The sequence below is a fragment of the Bos taurus genome, chromosome 5 (genome assembly GCF_002263795.3).
Source record: "Bos taurus isolate L1 Dominette 01449 registration number 42190680 breed Hereford chromosome 5, ARS-UCD2.0, whole genome shotgun sequence".
Lineage (NCBI taxonomy): Eukaryota > Metazoa > Chordata > Mammalia > Artiodactyla > Bovidae > Bos > Bos taurus.
This window is the reverse complement of record NC_037332.1, coordinates 48,505,722-48,524,265: the sequence shown is the minus strand read 5'-3', so window position 1 is coordinate 48,524,265 and position 18,544 is coordinate 48,505,722. Positions and strand designations below refer to the sequence as shown.

Below are 18,544 nucleotides of genomic sequence, written 5' to 3'. Positions count from 1 at the left end.
ATATCCAGGCAAGAATACTGGATTGGGTTGCCATTTCCTACTCCAGGGGATTGTCCCGACCCAGGGATTGAACCCACGTCTCCTGCATTGGCAGGCAGATTCTTTTACCACTGAGCAACCTGGAAAGGCTGCTTTTTGTTTTTTCTATAGGAGTTGAATGTACATGAATTCTTCCTTAACTGTCTCCAATCTTCCCCTTCAAACCTCAAACTCCTCCTCCCAGGCCCAGTTTAAAAAGAATCAGTCAACAACATTTACTGAGCATTCATCACACCATGGGGGATCACAAAAGAAGAATCTAGGCTCCTTTTCTAAGTTCTCTATCACTGATAAGAGTTCAGTCGATATCCAAATCCTGCCTCTATTACTCCCAAATTTGCAAGACTCACTTTTGCTCAGGGGCAGTCATGGACCAGTCATGAGGTTTGGCCTTATTTGCCTCCACCTGTCTTCTCCAAAACGCTCTCCAGAGGTATGGGCTGTGGGCTTTTTGTGGTCTCCAGTTTCACGGGGGGCCGTTCTTGGGTACTGTTGATCATCAGTTGTGAATCCTAGTCTGCCCCATATCTGCAAAAGTGGATTGAAACCAGACCTCTTTCTCCTTGCTATCATGACTTTTCAGCCTCCACAGAGTGAGACACTAGGACCTAGTAAAGATAATTTCAGGACAAAATTACAAAGTAGGAGAGAGAAGGGTTAAACTTCGGCAGCTCTGTTTTGGATTTTCACCTGCATTACCCAGGAGAGAAAACCTTAGAGGTCTTAAGCTTTTAGATGGAGAAAGTCACCTTGAATGCTCCTGGCTTTGGGTTTGTAACACCACTTCAAATAGATTTCCTGCTTTGAATCTTTCAACTGTTCCTACTTTTACTTGAAAGGGACCTTGTTGTCTAAACTTCTTCCTTCCCACTCATACCACACACTGTCCAGTCAAGACAGACCAGGGGTTTGGGCTGCATAGGGAAAAACTCCCTGGCCCAGTCTCACGTGCACATGGTTGTGTGTGTGTGTGTGTGTGTAGGAGATGATGGATGGACTGTGGGTTCAGGAAATGATGGATGGACTGTCGGTTCTCCAATTCACGTTTCTTATTCAATGTTCTCTCCAGGGCAACTGTAAGCCTGTGGCTGTTTCGCTGATTAGCCCGTACCTTAAACACACACACATGTGCGTACACATTCACATAGATTGTACTGCATAGTACAAAACTCATATATTGAGAATAGAGTATAGCCACAATATTAGTAACTTTCCTGTCTGGAAAACAAATAGGTCTGTAACGAACCGTTTCATATATTTATTGATCTCTTTAGGATCTGTAGAGCAGCTGGAACTAGCTCTATATGACTCTCTTCATTTCATAGTGGTCACGCTGCCCAAGTTTTTGTTGTTGTTTCAGAATATGCCTCAGAAACATGGGGATTAGGGTAGCAATAAGTTCACCAGTTTCTCTCTAAGATTGCCAGACATAGCAAATAAAAATAAAGGATGCATAGTTAAAATGGAATTTCAGATAAACCATGAATAATGTTTTAGTGTAAGTATGTGCCATGGAATATTTAGGATATACTAAACAATTATTTGGTGTTTATCTAGAATTCAAAAATCTGGGCATCCTGTGTTTTTTTATCTGGCACTTCTTTTCTTATCATATCTCCTTGTTCATCTCTCGTCTCACAGCTACCGTCTTAGACTAGGGGCTCTCATTACCTCAAGCTTGGGTTTCTGCATCTGCCTGGGTTGCCTTCCCAACACTGCTCTCCTCTACTGATCTATCCCATAGCCTGCTACACACTAAAAGTTTTTTAGATGCTACTTTCATTAGGTTTCTCTTCCACATAAGAAATCACAATGACTCCTGTTTCTTTCCAAAGTGATTTTCTAAAAGAAATGATAATAAAAAGAAATAGACTCACAGAGAATGAACTTATGTTTGCCAGGGAGAAGGATGAGGAGAAGGGATAGTTAGGGAGTTTTGGATGGACTTGTATCCACTGCTATATTTAAAATGGATAACCAACAAGGACCTACTGTAGAGCACATGGAGCTCTGCCCAGTGGTATGTGGCAGCCTGGATGAAGGGGAGTTGGGGTTGGGGGAGAATGGAAACATGTATATGTATGGCTGAATCCCTTTGCTGTTCACCTGAAAGTATCACAACAATTGTTAATTGGCTAAACTCCAATAAAAAGTAAAAAGATTTTTTAAAAAACCCTGATTTTCAGTCAGTGTACAATTAATCGCATACCAAACTATGTGGGTTTGTGGGTATATGCATTTTCCTTAGAGGATCTTTTATTTTTTCAATTGGGATCTGAATGTGGTATATTCAGGCTAGGTAGAGAACTGTGGCTTATACAAAGAAGCAAAAGTGGATAAATTTAGAAAAATGCACCTTGCCTCAGTCATGACTTTTGCTTTAGACATCAGCGTGTTAAAATCTCCCTTGTTAAATCATTCGACTTCCACCAGCATTTTGCAGAATAGGCAGAGCAGGGATTACTTCATTTTAAAGATAAAGTAACCAAATCCCAGAGATGTGAACTGTTAAGTCCTGCACAACTGTCATGTGGCACAGCCAGGGTTTGAGGAGAAATCTGCCAACTGCAAGTTTGTTTCTCTTTCCACTTTTAGATCACCAGCTTTAAAAATGGCTTCCCGGATGGTTCAATGGGTAAAGAATCCACCTGCAATGCAGGAGGCACAGGGTTCGAAGCCCTGGGACAGGAAGATCCCCTGGAGGAGGAAAATGGCAACCCACTCCAGCATTCTTGGCTGGAAAAGCCCATGGACAGCGGACTCTGATGGGCTACAGTCCGAAGGGTCGCAGAATCGTACATGACTGAGTGACTAAGTAGAGCAGTACAGCTTTAAAAACTTTGTACAATATTTTAAACAACAGTTTTAAAGCCACTTTGTATATTGTTGAGCCTCACAAAACTTCCTCTCCGTCTCTAAAGAGATGTCGTTATTCCCCGAGCTGTGTGGTAGGCTTATCATTTAGCTGTCCTTCACACGTCACAAAGATGGGGGGTTTGACCATTTGGCCTATAGCACTAACTTTACAGTGTGGTCACAGCAGTACTTGTATTCCAGAGCTGCGATTCCTCAGAAATCTAGAGACTATTTTTCAGGGTAGGTTTCAGAGTCGATTTATAAGTCACAAAATAAAATCATCTTTAAGATTTTATGTTTGCTGCTGCTGCTGCTGCTAAGTCGCTTCAGTTTACTCAAGCATAAAAAGGATATAACTTTATATGGTGATTCATCTATTTTGGTTCTAAATTTTTGTCCTTTTCCACAAATAATATATTCTAAGCATATAAATTGAAGAAAGAGAAAAAAAAAAGAAAAGCTTCTGTTGCCTCCTAGGTCTCTTTATGGTATTTATTTTTCTGCTACCTCTTTAACAGCCTCACTTACTTTTTTCTTTTCTCTCTTTTGGCCAGGAGTGCAGCTTGTGGGATCATAGTTCCCTGACCAGGAATCGAACCCATGCCCCGCTAAATAGGGAGGTTGGAGTCTTAACCACTGGACCTCCAGGGATGTCCCAAGCCTCACCTTCTTAGTGGTTCTGCTGGCTTAAAAAAAAAATCAGTCTGGGGACTTCTCATGATCTCTCATAGTTGTTCTCTATGCTACCTGCAGCCCAGACATTCTCCTATAAATGCAATTTTCATATTTACTGCTCTAGATGAACATAGTCTTCTGTGTCTAACAGGCATTTCCAACTTAACATGCCCAAAACCGAGCATTTAATATACCACCCCACCACCTCCTTCTAGGTCATCCATAGTTTAGGAAATGGTAATTCCACAACGCTCAGCCAAAAAAGGAAAAAAGTATAGAGGCATTCTCAACTGCTCTTTCTTTCACAATCTACACTCGGTCTGTCAGCAAATCTTGTGGCCTCCTCTATCCAGATTTCTCTGAGACCAGATCACTCTTCACCACTTTCACTGCTTCCTCCCTACTCCCAAATCACCATCACCTCTTGCCTGGATTATTATCAGGACCCTCCTAACTGCTCCCCTTTCTGTCTCTGCACTCCTTAACAGGACAGCCAAAGGACGTCAGATCATTTCAAAACTCAAAACCCTACAGTAGCTTCCCTTCTCACTCACAATAAAAGCCAAAGTCCTTGCAAGGACTCAAAAGATCCTACATAGTTCCCTCTCAGGCCACGTTTTCTAACTTTCCCCCTACACTCCTTGGCAGCCTTTTCTCCTGGATGGTCCTCCTATGAGGCAGGCCTGACTCTGCTGTGGACATGGCCTTCTCACATGCCATTTCCCCTCTCCCAGACACCACACACACGGCTTCCTTTTTCTTCCATGTCTTTAATGTTACAATGCCAACACTTTCAGCAACCTTTCCTGCCTTATTTCTCTTATTGGCAGTTTATCACTAGCATACTAAATATTTTACTGGTTTATCTTGTTTATTGTCTATCCAGCATATAAAAAGCATTCAATAAACGTTTGTTGAATGAATGAATGAATGCAAAGATGATTTTCCTGTGTTGAAGCTATTTTTAAAAATGTATTATATTTTTTGATGGCAATTCTAAAACTGGTTTTCACAAAACAGTTTGAGGAATCCTGTGTAGCCTTCTAATCTTATTGAGAAAGTTAAAAATATATTTGAAAACATAGTTATTATTAGTAACCTTGGGTATGAATATAAAATGTAAATTTGAAGAAAATATGTGTTGACAGGATTACTAAATCTGAACAGACTTCCTTAAGAGGTGATTATGGATACAAATGTAGGACTCTCAGCTGGGAAGAGAAACTATGAGTCATTTCAGAGGAAATCATATTAGATAAGGCTTAAAGGCAGAGTGGCTTTGTGGTAACTGAAGGTTAGTGAGCAACTACAGAAGTTAATAACATTAGTACTACATTGATATTTATTAAGGGTTTACCATTTGCTAGCATGAGGCTAAGGGCTAAACATCATGTGGTAGGTATCTTTATTTTTCCATTACACAGAGAAAAAAGAATATCAAGGCTTAGAGTAATTAAGTAACTTACCCACTGTCCCAGAAGCTTTAATGGCAAAGGTAAAACTACTGCAGAAAACCCTGGAATGTAGCACCGTTTTGGAGGGCAAAATACCATTTCCCAGGAAGCCCAACATAGCCAGGGTTTCCTCTACCTTCTGTTGGAGCCACTTTGGATGAACAACACATCAAAGTGCTGGTTAGGGGTAAGTTGTGTGGAAAACACCACACCTTTGAACACTGGACACACACCCATGGGGTGAGGTGCCTTGGATATCAGAAGCACTCAGGAACAGGCTGAGTGAAAAAGCAGGAGCAAGTCTCCTGTCAGAATCTTCCTGTACCAACTAAAAAGTTTGTCCCTCTCTTCCGGCCTCCTTATTCTGTGTGTGTAGTTGACTTTGCATATGCTGCTTTATGTGATACAATCTTGCCAAAAGCCAAGACGCTTTGCTCGTCTAGAGAGGATTGCTTAATTCTCTACAATATTGAAAGTCTTGTTGTTAAATATTTATTACTTGTTGTAGCGTATCCACAGCCAAAGCTGATAGATTCGGGCAGCACATTAATCATGGGAATGCATTCTTCAGATCTCTTCAGAATTAATCAGAGAAAGGGATGGCCTCAATGGGAACAATTTACAAATACCGTTTCAGATGCAGGCAAACCATTTTACCAAGAGAAGAAGGAAAATACCCACTTTAACTCAGTCTTCTGTCTAAGAGTTCTTGTCGTTTTAGTGCCTTTGATGACTGGGGGCTGGGAGGGTGTCGTGGAAGTGGGAATCCTTCCTCAGAATCTAAGAAAATGTTTGGTGTCTCCCTTAGCCAGTCAGCATTGAGTCTGTGTCCTTCACATTGCTGAGAAGAGTTCTCAACTCTTTTCCCACTGCAACATCTTGAGGCATGGGGGCATACTTCCATGTAAAACTTCTCATCAGGGCTAAGAGTGTAAAACTTCTCAGCAAGGCTGAGAGTGACAGCATTCTACTTTGCAAGATAAGAAAGCAGAATATTGCGAGTTTAGATTGAGTGAAGTTTCTTCTGGGGAGTCTGTTACACCCTCCTATGAAGTAATTTCCTTACTTTCCAATTGATCGTTAGTGGTTTAGAACAACTGTTGCTGTTCAGTCTAAGTTGTATCCAACTCTGCGACCCCATGGACTGCAGTAGGCCATGCTTCCCTGTCCATCACTATCTTCCGGAGTTTGCTCAAATTCATGTCCATTGAGTCAGTGATGTCATCCAACCATCTCATCCTCTGTCAGCCCCTTCTCCTCCTGCCCTCAATTTTTCCCAGCATCAAGGTCTTTTCTAATGAGTCAGTTCTTCCCATCAGGTGGCCAAAGTGCTGGAGCTTCAGCTTCAGCATCAGTCCTTTCAATAAATATTCAGGGTTGATTTCCTTTAGGATGGGCTGGTTTCCTCTCCTCGGTGTCCAAGGGACTCTCAAGAGTCTTCTCCAGCACCACAGTTTGAAAGCTTCAATTCTTCAGCATTCAGCCTTTCTTTATGGTCCAACTCTCACATCTGTACGTGACTACTGGAAAAACCATAACTTTGACTATATGGATAATATAGTTGATAAATAATATATTTGATAAATGCTCATTGAATTGAGCTAACTAGGTTTCTCACCCTGCCTGGGACTTTTGAATAATATTAGGTTGAATGTGTCCATTTTCTGTTTGCGTCTACCCAAGATGTTCTTTTGGGTATATGATGTGGGGGCTGTCTCAAAGCTTTGCAGAATGGCTGAGGGCATTTCATTAAAGAGGTGAGAACAGTACGTCAGAGAGATTGTAGCTTGAATGCCTGCCGTGCTTACAGACTCCTTTTCAAGAGGCTGCCCCAGATTCAACCCCCTAAAAAGGCAGCAACACAGTCTGCTTCCTTCTTCCTTTTGGCCATGTTGGGTCTCAGCTGTGGTGCTTGGGCTTTTCTCTAGTTATGTCATGTGGGCTCAAGAGCCCACAGGCTTAGTTGCCCCTCAGCATGTGGGATCTTAGTTCCCTGACCGAGGACTAAACCTGCACTCCCTGTATTGGAAGGTGGATTCTTAACCATGGATCACCAGGGAAGTCGCCAGTCTGTTTCTTCAGAACAGGTGACCATGCCATGTCCCCTCTGAGCCTTCCATCTTAGCGACAGCTGAAGAAGTAGGAGGGGCACCTGGCTCAGTGGCTTATGAGATAACCTCATACAAGAGCTTTCCCCAAGAGAGACAGTAGTGATAGAATCAAACTCTCCCCTCCAGGGCATTTGATTATGAGCTCTAGAGAACTGGCAGCTGGTAGTGGGCTTCCCTGGTGACTCAGATGGTAAAGAATCTGCCGGCAATGTGGGAAACCTGGGTTCAGTCGCTGGGTTGGGAAGATCCCCTGGAGAAGGGAATGGCAACCCACTCCAATATTCTTGCCTGGAGAATGCCATGGACAGAGGAGCCTGGCCAGCTACAATCCATGGGGTGGCAGAGAGTTGGACACGACTGAGCGACTAACAGTGGGAGCAGGAGCAGAAGGATCTGTGATTGTATAACTTGAATTTTGCTGTGTTTGGAAGACATTAACAAGGAGTTGGGGAGTGGCGAGATGGGCTGGCTCATGCGGGCGAAGAGCTGGTTGAGCACATCTCTTCTCAGCTTTGACTCCAGAGACTCAGATTGCTGGGAGTATTGACATCCACATAAATTGGCTTTTGCACAATTCAGGCTTCCTTCCTCCAGATCTGGTTGTTAAATATTTACTAGCACACCACTGGGGTGCGTGAGGCACCCCTGTAATATATACATAATAAATAGAGGAAGCAGTTACCTCCTCTGAGAGTTTTGTCTTAAAAGTGATGCCGAAAGCTCAGCTTCTCTGTACATAGTGTGGAATCAAATCTCGAAAACAGAGTTTGGGGAGAGGGTTACAAAGAGTATCTAGAGTGCACAGTGGTAAAGAATCTGCCTGCGGTGTAGGAGACACATGCAGGAGATGCACGTTTGAGCCCTGGGTCGGGAAAATCTGGAGAAGGAAAGGGCAACCCACCCCAGTACTCTTGTCTGGAAAATCCAACGGACAGAGGAGCCTGGTGGGCTACGGTCCATGGGCTCACAAAAGAGTCGGACACAACTGAGTGACTAAGCAGATTTCTTTGCCAGGTGAAGGGGGACACAGCAGGCCTATGCCCTCAAACCAAGTGTCCCAATTTGAGGAAGACTGTGGTAAGTTTTTATAGTAATTGTGCAAAGAGGGTGTGATCAGCTCGTAGACCTTCTTCTGATGGGTTGGTGGTGAGTTAAGTAGAGTCCACATTGTCAACCTTCAGGTCCAACTGGTCTGGGGTCTACATGCTTGTGGGCAATATACCATTGTTAATCCTCAACTTTTCCCACCTGGAGGGGGTTTCCGTATCTGCAAAACAGCTCAGAGATATTGTTGTGTGTATTGATGGGGACCCAGGACCTTGCTCCAAGGCTGCTCTTGACAGTTTGTTTCTCCTTGGTCAACTATCCTCTCCCTTCCCTAGTTAAAAACTGCTTGGGTATGCCCATTGGAACTCAGGGAAGGTCACAGAGGGTGAATGAAGGCTGTTTCCTATAATCAAAGAAACACTGGACACAAAGGCCTGTGCCCAGGAGCCCCCACAGGGCCCTGCACATATCAAAAGCAAACATAGTTTAAAGTCATATATTAACATGATCGTCATTAAGATTATAGTAACAGAGAAACTGTTGGGAAATAGATGATTTAAACTACAAAACTCATAGGAGTGTGGCCAGAGGGCGGTAAGTTTCCTGTTTCTGGTACCCATCAAAGGCACAGGCCCCCACCCCAGGCTCACAAAGGATGACCTGACAAGCCGGTTAAGTCTCTGGCCTTATTTCCACATGTTTTCTTTACCCTTGTTACTTGAGGTAACCTGAGTGCACACTAGTTACTTAAAACCACAAGAACTCAATGAATACAGTTTTTGAAAACCTCATTTTTTTTTCCCCCCTAATGTAGAGAAAATGGGGCAGATTAGAAGAGTAGAAAGAGTATATGCAGCCTTTGGAATGAGATTTGAATTCCAATACTACTTTATCCCTTCCTGATAGCATAATTTACTTATCTATGCCTCTTCTTATCTGTAAAATAGGGACAAAAAATAAAAAGCTCAAAGATATTTGGAAGATTTAAATAAAATGCCGTGTGTAAAACAACTAGCACAGTGACAGGCACTTACTATGTACTCAGGAACTTCTGTTCTTTCCTTTCCTCTTTAATGTATTTATTCAAGCTTTTAGAACAGCTGCTAATATCTCTGTCAAGTCAGCAGTTGACAGAATTAATCAACCCTCCACTTATAGTAACAGGCAGTGTTATACTGCATTCTTTGTAATTTTATGTAATTTTGTGCTTAAGGTCAACTAAAATATTTTAAATATAGACAAAATTATTACAATCCCTTGAAACAAGCTTTTCTCTACACTTAGGGAGCTCCTGTACATCAGTCTACAAAATGTGCTCATTTTACTTTTGTTTTTAAACAAACATTTAAACTATGGGCAAAGAATTATACTACATGTTGTGGGGGGTGTGTGCTAAGTCACTTCAGTTGTATCTGACTTTGTGACCCTATGGATTGTAGCTGCCAGGCTCATCTGCCCATGGGATTTTCTCGGTAAGAATACTGGAGAGGGTTGCTATTCCCTTCTCCAGGCGATATTCCCAATCCAGGGATCAAACCCATGTCTCTTGTATCTCCTGCACTAACAGGCTGTGGGGGAAATAAAAAGTGAATATGAAACGAGAAGTGCTTATATAATACAAAATATATAAAAAAGAGGAAAGGGAGGGAAACTTAAAGAGTTTCCTGAATATTCCCCTTCGGATACCCCACTTCTAGATACTTAAATTGAATAATACCATGTGTCCTTTAAATCCCTAATATACTGTTTTACAGTTTATTTACTGTTAGTTTACTTAGGTTATCTGACCTTCATCTCATTATCACTGCTAGTACATTAAGGATGAAATCTGCCCATTTTCCAGGAATAACTCATGGGATGTGGTGTTTCTCAGTACCAGATGATTTAAGGGGAACCACTTGCCAGTGGATTGGTTTTTGGCATACAGGGCCTTAATACTATGCCAGAACTGAATTTGTTTTGAAATAAAGTTTCTAATTTTCAAATATAGCATTTTCAAACAAATAGTGTGATGTACAAATTACTGTACTTTAGGTCATGTTAGAGTAATCCACCCTCTAAATCTGTTTGACTTTTACCCCTTAAGTATTTTCCATCAGTTAATCATTTCTGTAGCATATCACAATGGTTATAAATAATTACATAATCCTACATCTTCAGGGCCTGTCCCATTAGTGCCAGTGTAAAAAAAAAAAAAAAAGAAGTAATTAGACATCATTATGTCCTCTTGTAAAGCTAAGGTCATTTGGCCTTGATTGCTGGCAGTAATCAGTGCCAAAGAAAAGTCAAGCCACTATTGGCTTAGGCCTATTATTAAACACTGGGCTTGACACTTTTGAATAAAGGTAGTACCTTTTGAATAAATTTCAACACTACCCTTCAGATAAGTTGAAAGAAATACAAAACTAGTGTAAAGAGGTTGAAGACCATATATGGTATTCAAATACAAGTTTGGGAAGAGCCCGTTTTTAACTCTCGCTAAGACTCTTGAGAGTCCCTTGGACTGCAAGGAGATCCAACCAGTCCATTCTGAAGAAGATCAGCCCTGGGATTTCTTTGGAAGGAATGATGCTAAAGCTGAGACTCCAGTACTTTGGCCACCTCATGCGAAGAGTTGACTCATTAGAAAAGACTCTGATGCTGGGAGGGACTGGGGGCAAGAGAAGGGGACGACAGAGGATGAGATGGCTGGACGGCATCACTGACTCGATGGACGTGAGTCTGAGTGAATTCCGGGAGTTGGTGATGGACAGGGAGGCCTGGCGTGCTGCGATTCATGGGGTCGCAGAGTCTGACACGACTGAGCGACTGAACTGAACTGAACTGAAGCGCGAGGCACACACACACCCATACACACACCCTGGTGTAAAGGTCCCACTCAGCTGGGATGCAGAGGGCTGGTTTTGTGTGTTAGATCAATAATGCTTGTTCGTTCTGTGTAGGATGGCGCGCCTGAGTGTGTGCATAACTGACAGCTATGCTCTAGCCTCCCCCCACACTCAAGAGAAGCACTTGCCAAATATTTTTATCCCTTTACTCCCAGAGCTCGCAATTGATTGGGGCGCATCGCAGGAGTCTCCTTAAACTCCTTAGACACCTTCCCGCGGGTCCCTGGCTAGCTGTCGGGTCTCCTCGTGATGGTTCTTCTCTCTTTTAATTCAGGGGTCTTAGGCGGGACCCGTGCTCCGCTCTGCTCTTGGGCCCCAACACTGGAAAGGGATGACTTCTGGCAGAGGGCACCTCCGGTCGCGCTCCGCGGCCGGCGGCCGGCGGCCTTGGGGCGGCAGCCGTGGAGGAGGAGGATTCAGAGAAGGGAGGGAGCTGGCCGCTGCCGAGGCCCGGGCAGCGGGCACCGTCCGCGGCGGGCGAGCTCCGCGGTCCTCCCTCGCTCGTCTCCTTTGCTCATATTTGGACTCGGCTGCCCGTGCCCAGGAATTTCCCGTCATGCCTCCCGCCGCCCCGTCCGTCGCCCGGAGCCGGGGAGGAAGGGAGGGAGGCTCGGACAGCGGCGCCGGCGGCGGCGGCGGCGGCGGCTCCCTGGCACTTCCATGAGCCCGCGGCGGACCCTCCCGCGCCCCTTTTTGCTCTGCCTCTGCCTCAGCCTCTGCCTGGCCGCGGCTGCGGCCCGGGGAGCAGTGCAGTCCGGTGAGTTGGGGCTCGCTCCCCCACCCCTTGTCTGCCCTCACGCCCGGACCCTGCCGAGTTCAGATGTGACCCCGACCTCCGCTCCCCTGCGAGCGCCGGCAGCGCCCCCTTCAGCCTCCTGCCGGGAGCCCCCCTCTCCTGAGCCCAAGAGGGGCGCGGGTGGTGCGAGGCGGATAGAAGGAGGTCAGGGCTGGCTTCGCCCCCGCCGACGGGAGGCGTCTGGCAGCGTCGCTGACACCTTATCCCGTCCCGGGAGCGAACCTGAGCCGGAGGGAGGCTCTGGACCGACGTGGGCCCCCGAGGGAGGGGCTTGGCAGGGCGGCTGGGGAAGGGACGCCGCCTCAGGCTCCGGAGGGCGCGGGTCCGCGGCGGGGACCACCTCGGAGTCCCCTGCCCCGCGCAGAGGTGTGTGTGTGTCGGGGGCCGGGGGGTACTCCTGCGCAGCAGCCGCTGAGATAACGGGCCCGGGCGCGTGGGAACGGCCATCCAGGCCCGTGCCTCCCGCCGCGCGTCCGGGAGGGGCGCCGGGGAGCCTGGCGAGTAGGGGGACAGCGCCAGGAGCGGCGGGCGCGTGGCGACAAGCGGCGCACCCAGAAGCGCACCGCCGCCCTCGCCGCGGGGTCAGGCTCCCGCGGGCCCGGCTGGTGTCTAATAGGCCAAAACTGAACAAAATCCCGAGTTTTCCAGGTACCAGTTTTGTTTTGTTTTGTTTTTGAGCGGAAAAAAAGGGCATCGGAGTCTGGTTTGTAAGTTTCACCCTGGGCTGTTTACAGCTATAAAAGATCGAAAGGTGCCATTCCTGCCTTACTTGGTTTAGGACTACAAGCTATCAAGCGAGGTAATTTTGCAGTCTTAACAGGACGATTTTTAAAGATAGTTTTCTCTAAATAATGTGGAATAAGATTATTATAAAAAGTAATTATTTGAAAGTACAAATGTAGAGTTTAAGGTAAATGTCAAGTTGCAGGAACCTTTATATTTGTGATGAGTATATAGTCATCAAAACTTCTCGATGCCTAATGTTATCTGGAATGGAAGAACAGAAAATATAACTTCTCAGAGTTGAGATTTCTTCGGAAATTTTAGTTTGCTCTTGTTTTTGCCACCAATAATCTAAACTGTCAAAATAAGATATGGCTAACACCTAAGACTTATAAATTAGTTGAAAACTGACTCTACTAAGTATAGATTATATTCAACACCCTCTGGTCTTTTGCTTCCTATTTCCATTTGCAGTGGTGGTGGCAAAGTAGATTTTTAAGTTACTTTTGTCTATAAAATAATCTTTAGGATTCATGTAATTTATAAAATGGATAGGCGATTTAAAAAATATTTAGTGTGTGCAGATTATTGGTGTTAATTTAAATAATATCAATTTCATGTTTGCTTCTGATTAATATTGTTTTTTTAAAAAAGACCTATTTTTAACAAATTTACACTTTAAAAGTAACTTTACTAGCACTTCTTGGGGGACACAACAGGTTCTATCTTCACATTTTATCGGCGGTCTTCTAAAATATACTGTGCTGCAGATAAAGGGTAGATTGTACTTCCAGACAGTATATGTTGTTTTTTTTCCCCTCAGTTATGTGTTGACTTAATACTTGTGGTCAAGCAGCCCTTGAAGACTGAAACCCAGAGTACTATGGCCCCTTGCCAGTAATTTTGAAAACCAAGTTTATATTTGGACCATTTAAACATTTATTCTTTTAATTTTGGTCCCAGCTGACATATAAGTCTAATTTCTGGTGACTTTTATTAGGGCCCTACGTGAATGTCTGGATTTTTTTTTTTAATATGTATTAAAATAAGCAACTCTCTGCCATTTAGAGTTTTGTCACAGTGCCTAAACTGCCTATCTGCCAAGGCTGCAAATATACAACATCAGATAGGTTTTTGAATCAACACACAGTTTTTTGACTTTTAAAGGTGCTTGGTCTAATACCTTAACTGAAATGTTAACCCATTTGGTCAGAAACCGTTTTGCTAAACTTAAGTAATAAGAATATCCAAAAAAATATCCCAACAGTAGTTTTCATAGATTTTTCTAATACAGTATTTCTTTTATAATTAAAAATAAATTTTCAACCATTAGAGAAACTTTAGGAAATAATCTTTTTTGGTTCTGTCACAATCTGGTCACAGTCCCTTGGATTTTCATCTCACCTGTATTACTGTATTTAGGGATTTGTTTGATGAATTTGGTTTCAATGTTTAGCTTCCTTCTCTGTAAAATGATGAATTTGTGCATAAGTCTCTATGTCCCTTCCAACTCCAGGATCCTCCAGGATTGTTTTTGTTTATATAAACCTGCAGAGCCACCCACTAGATTGGTCCAGGCTTCTGATTGTCAACTCTGACTTGCTCTACATGTTTAACTGGTCTCCTTGTAGTCAAATCTGTTGGGTGTGGATCCAGCTTTGGGGAGACGGGATCTGTCTCAGGAAAATCTTGATACTTGCCCCATCACATAGACGTATACACCTGAAAAGAGTGCCATGTTATTAACCTTCTGTTACTTTCTTCCCCTTATCTAATAGTAGAAAGTGCTGGTTATGTCATAGGGTCAGTAGTTAAAGCAGGCCCTAAGATGTTTTGGTACTCAGTGTTGAAATTTGGTCTGGGTCAGGGATATCACTGGAGAGCACCCAGACCTCTTTGCATGGTTGGGAGAACTGTGGCTAGTCACTCGGGGCATTCCAGATGAAATGCCCTGTGCTCAGTTATGACCTTTTTCTCATGCCTCAGAGGAGACTGAATGGGATCTACTCATCTGGTTTATTCAGAATTATATTGGCTTTGGGTAGGAGAGTAATCAGATAATTCTTTACATTATCAGTTGTTACTCACAGATTTAGAGAACGAACTTATGGTTGCCGGGGGAAAGATTGAGGGAAGGGACTAGTTAGGGAGTTCGGGATGGACATGTACACACTGCTATATTTTAAATTGATAATCAACAAGGACCTACTGTGTAGCACAGGGAACTCTGCTCAGTGTTATGTGGTAGCTTGGATGAGAGGGGAGTTTGGGGGAGAATGGATACATGTATATGTATGACTGAATCCCTTCACTGTTCAACTGAAATGATCACATTGTTAACGGGCTATACCCCAATACAAGATAAAAAGTTTTAAAAAAATTTACCAGTTGTTAGCATCCCTGATTGCTATGCAGATACCTCAAGGCTTTACCTTGAAGACTCCTACATTTTCTCCTTCCTGGAGATGATGGATTTTCTTTTTAAAAATACTTAACACAGTCCTGGATCCCTGTTCACATATTTGTCTCTATAATATACCAAAGTCGTAGTTATGGCTTTTAAAGGAAATACAAATGAGAAGAAAGTATAGAAAAGGTAGCTCAGTAATAAATCAGCCAATTGACCTTATGAAGGATTTTGGTTATTGCCTCATTTAAGCTTCTGTTCCAAGTAACAGTGGTGAACTTGAACTAGTTTTAGGAACAAGAAAGATTGGAATGTGATGGAAGTCAAATGCACACAGACCTTATTAGGGACTAGGAATGGAAAACCTGAAACTTCCTCTGTCTCTAGTCTTTGCCTTTCTTAGCTTCATTGATCTCTCTGTGCGAGATCTTTCCCCGGCTGTGTTCACAGTCATATGTGGGTGCTCAGTGGTTTCTGGATATGTAGGTGTCCCTCAGTGCCAAGCACAGGGAGACACTGAATCAATGAGCCCTGATTCCAAATTCCTGGAATAGCTATATAGACGTAGTTTGGGTCACATGGTTAATCTAGATTTTCTCTACAGTCTCTTCTAATTGTAGACTTCTTTGTACTATGCAAGCATTTACATGGTTTGACTTTGCATTTTTAAACTTTATATTACAAGGTTACTAGTCCTTAAAATGTATGTATAATTTTTCCTTGATTGCAATGTGTGTGTAGAAGCGTGTCACCTTCAATGGGATTCCAAGATGTTCGAGCTTTTCATTCATACTACTGCAGGAATGCCGAAGAGCCAGCCTCTGGGAGTAAACTGAGTGCAACACCACACTCAGGGATTATGACGCAGTTTAGGATCCAACAGAGCTGTGAAAATCCTGTTTAATAACGACTAATCCATCTTGCAGATAATCATCTGCCTGTTTTCAGGAATTCATTGAAGTAAAACCCTGAGCTCAAATAGCTCATACACTCCTAATTCATTAAAACTGTGTAAGTGGTCATTAGAGACATTCAAAATAGTAATAGTTTAGGGGCCCAGGGTTCATCAGTTGGTTTCCTATTTCTCACACTTGTAGCATTTTCCACCTCTACCTTTCCTTTAGACCATTTCTGCTGCCTGGAATACCTTTTTCTCAAGATTTGTTGAAGTCCTTACAGCCTCTGTTGCGTGGTATTTTATGAAGCTTTCTTAATCTCTTAGAATTTCTCCTTTTTTTAAATGCTTCTAAGACATTTTGTACCTTGGCTGGAGCAAGATTTTACTACCTGGCATTATGAAGTCCACATGTATGAATCTTCTTCGGGGGATTATAAGTTCTATGAGACCAATGAATCATCTTGAAGGACTCTGGTAGACTGTTAGCATCCATTGTCCCACATGTAATGCTTCTAACTTTTCAAATGTTCTGAAACTTCTATGGCATCCTGCTTGTCACTACCTTTTTCTTTTGACATTGCAGCTCAGTCATACTGCTTGTCTTTGGCAAGGTTCCTGTCTGTTTTCTAGGTTTTACAGGATTTTCCATGAATATGTTAATTTTCTGTGTGAGAATCAATTATTCAGAATGATGGAATGTTTTCCTATAAATTGAGATGGCATGGGGAAGGAGACTTTTATGGAAGGAAATCAGCTTTTGTTGAGTACCCAATATTTCCCAGGTCAGATTGACCAGGAGTAGGACACAACTGGAGCATATATGAGGGGGCATAGAGAGAAAATAAAGCACAAAGATGGAAAATTAGGTTTGGCCTAGAACACGGAAGGCTTTAATGCTAGTCTAGGAAATTTGAACTTAGTTAGTAGGCTATGAGGTTTAAGTTATTTTTGGTCCTGGAAATGTCGTAATCAGAGTTGAATTATAGGATATATTATCATCTAATTATCCAGAGGATGAATTGAATTGGGAAGGAAACCACTGGACTAATAAGGGAAGGTTACAAGAGTTTTTGTTAGAGAATGAAGACATAAGCCAGGAGTGCCAATAGGATTGGAGAAGCGTGGCTGAAGTGAATTAGACAGAAAGAAACAATTAGTTGGATGTGGGAATAAACAGAGGGGAAAAGAGAGGGATGAATAAAAGACGATGGTAAAATGTGAAGCCTGGGCGATTAGGAGGAGTGAACTTGGGGCAGGTTGGTAGGTGGGGGTAAAAAAATAAGTTGTGTTTTAGATCTATTGTATTTGAGGCACTGGTGGACTATTCATGTGGAAGTGTGTGGTAGAATTAGAAATGTGAGACTGAAGCTTGAAGAGACCAGAACTGTAGATAAAACATGTGTGAGTAAGGAAGGTTAAAAATAAAGGGGAGAAGAAACGTTTGTTGACTGGAGCAAGAACAAAGGCACAGGAAAAGCGCTGTAAAGAAGATACAGTTTGATCCGACTGAAAATGCCTCATCAGCATATGGCATCCTGTTTATGAGCATTCCTTGTTTAGGGTACGTGACATCTTCTCCCTCCACAAACAGTGCCTGGGAAACATTGAGGAAAGGATACCGCAGCTAGGATGACCTTCCTAAACTGCAAAATTGTTGCTGCTACATCTTTGCTTAATTTCCTTCAGTGGCTTCTTATCTTTTTTTAAGCTAGGGAACTAACTCCTTAAAAGTCTTCATCATCACCAAGCCTTGTTCCTCTGGACTTTGAGCTTCTTCCAAGTTGTTCAGTTGGCCTTGAACACAGGTTCTGCTAAGTCTCCTCCCAGTTCCTCCCTTCACCTTCCCCAAGAATATGAAGCAGATGTGATTCCCACCAGATGGAGGACTCTTGGTTTGTTGTTGTTCTTTATGGGCAATTAAAAAATGATTTTTCCTGTTTGTTTATGGCTGTGCTGGGTCCTCGTTGCTGTGCACGAGCTTTCCCTAGTTGCAGAGAGTGGGGGCTAGTCTTCATTGCAGTTGCAGGCTTCTCACTGCGATGGCTTTTCTTACTGTGGAGCATGGGCTCTAGGGTGTGTGGGCTTCAATAATTGCTTCATTAGTTGTGGTACATGGACTTAGTTGCCCAGCAGCATATGGGGTCTTCCCAGACCATGGATCAAACCACTGTCCCTTGCATTGGCAAGGTGGTTTCTTAACCACTGGACCACCAGGTAAGTCTCTTTATGGGCATTTTTTATTGCCATGCTTAGATTTTTATTTATACAATAATTACTGACAATTTCCTTGTTGTTGTTCAGTCGCTAAATGGTGTCCGACTCTTTGCCGCACCATGAACTGCAGCACGACAGGCTTCCCTGTCCTCACTGTCTCCCTGAGATTGCTCAAAGTCTTGTCCATTCAGTGTATGATGCCATCCAACCATCTCATCCTCTGTTACTCCCTTCTCCTCTTGCCCTCTATCATTCCCACCACCAGGGTCTTTTCCAGTGAATCTGCGCTTCTCATCAGGTGGCCCAAGTGTTGCAGCTTCAGCATCAGTCCTTCCAATGAATATTCAGGATTGATTTCCTTTAGGATTGACTAATTGGAGCTCCTTGTTGTCCAAGGGACTCTCAAGAGTCTTCTCCAGCACCACAATTCAAAAGC

At 43.3% G+C, this 18,544-nt stretch overlaps 1 protein-coding gene across 5 annotated transcripts in view; it reads left to right on the top strand.

Annotated features, from left to right (window-relative positions):
* The first annotated feature begins 11,633 nt into the window (after positions 1–11,633).
* MSRB3 (methionine sulfoxide reductase B3) overlaps positions 11,634–18,544 on the top strand; it is a 182,592-nt gene continuing 175,681 nt past the window's right edge. For 2 of the 5 annotated variants that reach the window (NM_001435236.1, NM_001435233.1), the window contains exon 1: positions 11,634–11,827. In NM_001435236.1, coding sequence (NP_001422165.1) covers positions 11,731–11,827 — 97 coding nt within the window. In that variant the 5' untranslated portion in view covers positions 11,634–11,730. Of the gene's footprint in view, positions 11,828–12,116; positions 12,666–18,544 lie in introns of those variants that run through there. The other 3 variants (NM_001435234.1, NM_001435235.1, XM_059886948.1) reach the window with 3 other exon arrangements.